The sequence below is a fragment of the Meleagris gallopavo genome, chromosome 12, assembly GCF_000146605.3.
Source record: "Meleagris gallopavo isolate NT-WF06-2002-E0010 breed Aviagen turkey brand Nicholas breeding stock chromosome 12, Turkey_5.1, whole genome shotgun sequence".
Taxonomy (NCBI): domain Eukaryota; kingdom Metazoa; phylum Chordata; class Aves; order Galliformes; family Phasianidae; genus Meleagris; species Meleagris gallopavo.
Window position 1 is genome coordinate 5,133,405 of NC_015022.2, and position 4,628 is coordinate 5,138,032.

The 4,628-nt window shown below is 40.0% G+C and overlaps 2 protein-coding genes across 2 annotated transcripts in view; both read left to right on the forward strand.

Moving 5' to 3' along the window:
• Nucleotides 1–335: 335 nt before the first annotated feature.
• On the forward strand, nucleotides 336–4,556 carry TM2D3 (TM2 domain containing 3; the record flags this gene model as incomplete). The annotated part of the gene is made up of 5 exons (XM_003209406.4): nucleotides 336–459; nucleotides 1,110–1,267; nucleotides 1,820–1,994; nucleotides 2,596–2,671; nucleotides 3,706–4,556. Coding segments are annotated over 5 exons (699 nt in total), but the record flags the coding sequence as incomplete, so codon positions are not given.
• TARS3 (threonyl-tRNA synthetase 3) overlaps nucleotides 4,319–4,628 on the forward strand; it is a 10,438-nt gene continuing 10,128 nt past the window's right edge. The window contains exon 1 of the mRNA XM_010717385.2: nucleotides 4,319–4,520. Within this exon, the coding sequence (XP_010715687.1) occupies nucleotides 4,319–4,520 (202 nt within the window). The remainder of the gene's footprint in view (nucleotides 4,521–4,628) is intronic.

Sequence of the window (4,628 nt, forward strand, 5' to 3'; positions counted from 1 at the left end):
TGCCCCCTGACGCCCACCGGGCGGCACCGTTGCCCGGGCGCGGCCCTGTGCTGCAGCTCCGCGTGAGGAGGGGCTGCAGTGCGCGGTGCAAGCGCGGCGGGAAATGAGCTGTGAGAAAACAAGGCTGAGCTGAAACATCAGCGGGGTTTGTCTGAAAGGTGTAAATCAATTCTACTGCTCGTCTTTGATACTTAATGTTTACTATCTTACTATTTATAAATTGGAAACCTGTATTTATTATTTTTATTTATTATTGTCTTACTTTTTTTTTTTAACCTAATGAGCTGAAATCAAACCGTTCCTGGTGCACTTTATTCTAAAAATACCACTTTCTCCTTTTTTTTTCTTTTCCCCTCACAGCAGGATCTTTGATGGCCACAAAGCATTCACAGCCACAGTCCACCTTTGCAAAAAGCCTGACTTCAACGAGCACAGACACTCCCTACTTCAGGGCAGCAGGTACAGTGTGCTGCTGTTCCCTGTGTTTTAGCCCTGTGGGTTTTCTCCTCCAAGTATTGAGGTTACCAGTAAAGCTCTTCAATTCTGTCTTAGAAACTTTTCTGTTCTTCTTGAGAAGTTGTAGAGCATCATATCAAGAATTACTCTTCAATAACCATAAGAAATGATTTGTGTTATACAATTAGAAAACTCATTCCACTAAAATCTTAAATTGGCATTGTAGTTCATGTGCTTTATGCCTATGATGGATGGTGGAAATTCTTGAGACTTCAGTGTTCTGCAAGAAGTTGTAACTGCTCCCATTGCAATGTAAATGCTGCTTTTGTATATCCCTGAGGGTACGCAGAGGTGTTTCAGACGGGGAGTAAATTAAGAGGTGATTCTGAACACGTGAACAATACATGTCTGTGAACAAGTCCATGCTGAGTGTTGTTGTGCTGGGCTGTGTTGTCCTGTGCAGAACTTCTCAAGATCCTTGCAATTTGCTCTGCTGTGTCATGTAGTATAGATTCTGTTCATTGCAAATTAAGGAAAGTCCTTTATATGGTATCAATGCACATGTATGTATTTGAATATGCACACTTTGGGCTGTATCGCCTTTTTAAATTTGAATTTTTTTTGTAATTTCATTTACATATTTCATCTTTCAGAAAGTACAGAAATTCCAGCTTATGTGACTAAATGTCCAAGCAATGGACTTTGCAGTAGGTTGCCACCAGACTGCATGATATGTAACACAAATTATTCCTGCATATATGGGAAGCCAGCCACTTTTGATTGCAGAGTCAAACCACATGTTCATTGTGTTGTAAGTAACCTATTACTTTTAAAATTAATTTTGTGTAATTTAATTAAACTGTGACATCTTGTCATAAAATATCTGTGTATTTTTAAAAAATTTCTTACATAAGCAGTTTGTTAGGTTATCATAGGCATGTTATGAGTCTTTTGAGTGAACTGCAGGCTGTTGGTAGAGGGTCAGACCTACTCTTTTCTGCTTGCCTTTCTTGCATTGGATCTTGTTGTCGGCCACTGATCGATTGTGTTTAATCGGTGTGCTGACCAATGAGAACTGAACCAGTTTGAGAATGGAGAGGCTAATGTCTGTCAGAGGCTGAAACCAAATGAGTAAGAGCAGTCAATTTGGCAGCAGCCTCATTTGGATTAGAGGAAGCAGTAGTACTAAAACTGTGTTTTAATACCTTTGTCAGTTTTATCATGTTGGTTTTTCTACTGGGTATAGAGGTACCAAAGAGCAACTGACATTTTGCCCAACATTTCTATCTATGAGATGTAGTTTGATACTAAAGGCTGACCGTTTCTTGATTGCTAATGAAGTGGTAATGCTGTCCTTCTCTAGGATCAGAATAACCATGAGCAGGAGAACTTTACAATTAACATGACGTGCCAGTTTTGCTGGCAGCTTCCAACAACTGACTACGTGTGCACCAATTCTACAAACTGCATGACGGTTTCTTGTCCACGACAGCGATACAATGCCACTTGTACAGTGCGGGATCACATCCATTGTCTGGGTAATGTGCCGTACCAGGGATTTTGTGAAGACTTTTTTCTAAATGACATTTTAATGTTGAGTCAGTGCAGTGATTGTTTATGTTGATTACAGTAACAATCTGCACCTTGATCAATCTATTGGATTTTTTTTTACAGTTGTGTTTTAATTTTTGTTTATAAAAGCGATGGCTAACTGCAAACATTGTTTTTCAGGACTGTTGTGTACCTTTCATGTGAGGGAAAATTGGTCTGTTTTCTTTCTGTAAACTTTTATGTCTTAAACTACTTTGCACAACAGTAATAGAATCAATTTCAAATGTCTCAAGAGGATAATGGAAAAAGTCGCACTGGTGTCACCTAACTAGTTTAATTTTCCCTGTTTGTTTGTTCAATTACTGTTCATGTTTTCTGATGCAAGACAAAGTTTGGTGGTCTACAGAGGACTGTAAAATGTAAGATTTTCTCAAAAATTCTTGTTTCAATCAGTACCAACCCTTTTAGTGCCTTGTTAGAGGAATACAGTGAGTTTGGCTTCATATGTCATTTTCTTACTTATTATGTGATTTTTATTTTTTTTTTTTGTTCAGTTGCATTAAGGTTCAAACCTTTTCTAACATTCAGGTAACAGAGTCTTTCCAAAGATGCTCTACTGCAACTGGACTGGAGGTTATAAGTGGTCTACTGCCCTGGCACTAAGGTACACGAGCTATTAGCGGAACTTCAGCTAAAATGTTTATTATTGTAAATGCATCATGTATAAAATCTTTGTTCCACGTTATTCAGTGCAGTGGGTATTTTATAATGGTTTAGAATTTAGAACTTGGACGCATACGATGATTAAAGATTTTATACTAGCTGTCTTTAGTAGAGCTTGAAAGAATACCTTTACCCTACTTCTGCATTGAATGTTCTTTCTTCAGAGTAAATGCCAGATTCTGAAGCCTCGAGTGATTCTCTCAGTAGAGAGGACATGCTTTCTTTATTCTGTATGGTGACAGATGAGCTACTGAAATAATGTAATGAGGTACTGAAGTAACAGATGAGAATGCTGAAATAATTCTGCGGACTTAAGATTGTTTGCTCTCCCTTTATAATATGCTTAAAGCAATTAGGGCTGAAAATCATCCAAATAACCTCTTGAATGCAGCTATTTCTGAATTTGATGGGTATCACTGATCAGTGTGTAGATGGTTTACATTTTTTAAGGCTTCTTTTCCAAGTGTTATAGCTGGAAATGCTTTAAAAGGAAAGATTCTTAAATTTTAAAGTTATTAGGGTAGAAAGCTGCTTAGCAGTTTTGAAATAAACTATTTAGGTAGCTTTTGACGCTAAGCTATTAGAAAACTGCAATAGTGATTTGAAAGTACAGGGAGTTCTTTTGGTGGGTTTTTTGGATGTTTTTCATTAAGTTTTAGAGCTTCAAAAATGATGAATTATGTAGCAAGAATCTATATTCCCCAAGACAAGTACATAAGACTGTGATTAAGGACATAATGTAACACAGTTGCCTTCACAGCAGGAGTTGTTCCTGCCACCAGCTGAAGAAATTGGCTCTTGCCTAGGGATGAGTGTGCTGTTTCTACAGCCTATTTTCAAGCTTCTACAAAGTTAGAAAAGTAGAGAAGTTTTGTTTTCATTGCTTGCCATGAATGAAAAATTGTCGAGTCTCTGGGTGCTATAAAAGTAACTGTAAAATGACACAGAGGTAATGAATTGTTTTTATTCTCACAGCATCACCCTTGGTGGATTTGGAGCAGATCGTTTCTATTTGGGCCAGTGGAGGGAAGGTCTGGGAAAACTCTTCAGCTTTGGTGGACTTGGAATATGGACACTGATTGATGTGCTGCTAATTGGCGTGGGCTACGTGGGACCTGCAGATGGCTCTCTTTATATTTAATGTAGTTGTAGTTTCCAAGAGGAGTAATTGCTTGGAAAGGGCTCCCTATAGAAGTGTGTAGGAGTCTGAGCCCTTAAGATAGAATAAAGAACAGTCGTTCTTTCTGTGTTGTTACATTTTAATGTACAGTATCTGTACTTAGTTTGCCTTTAAATAAGGTAAAACAAAAGGGTGGATCACTGAACTGAAGTTAATTTTCCTTCATTTATGGATGTGCTGTTTTTCTGAGAAAGGTTGATTACCAATACATGTCAGTAATGTTTTTTTTCCATCGATACTTGTGGGAGGTTAATTTATTTGCCTGAGGTCACCACACTTGCTGATCTTCATTGCGTTCATCTCTAGCTTTTGCTTCGTGACTGGTTACTTAGAAATGGGGCTACAGTTAGATTGCTCTGAGGCTCAAAGCTAAATGCAAAATAACCGCAGTACCTTTTGAGTTCCAGGATGCCTGTGTTTCGGTTGGGTTTGACCTGTGTACGAGTGGAAATACCTCTTTCTGTGCTGGCCATCCTGCAAGCCGGCCTCCGAGCCGGAGGCGTGGCGGTGCGGCCGCGGTGCCGTTCGGCTGCGCAGCGCGGTGTGCCCGCAGCCCGGCTGCCCCTCCTGTCAGCCAGCCGCTTGAGCTCCGAGGGGCGGTGGTCGGACGGTTGTTTCACTCAATAAACTTGATCTCGGAGCGGTAGTTGAGTTTCTCGCTGGTTGTGCTTTCTGTGAACTCTCCGCCCGGCGGGCCCTGCAGGGCGGTGCGCCGCTA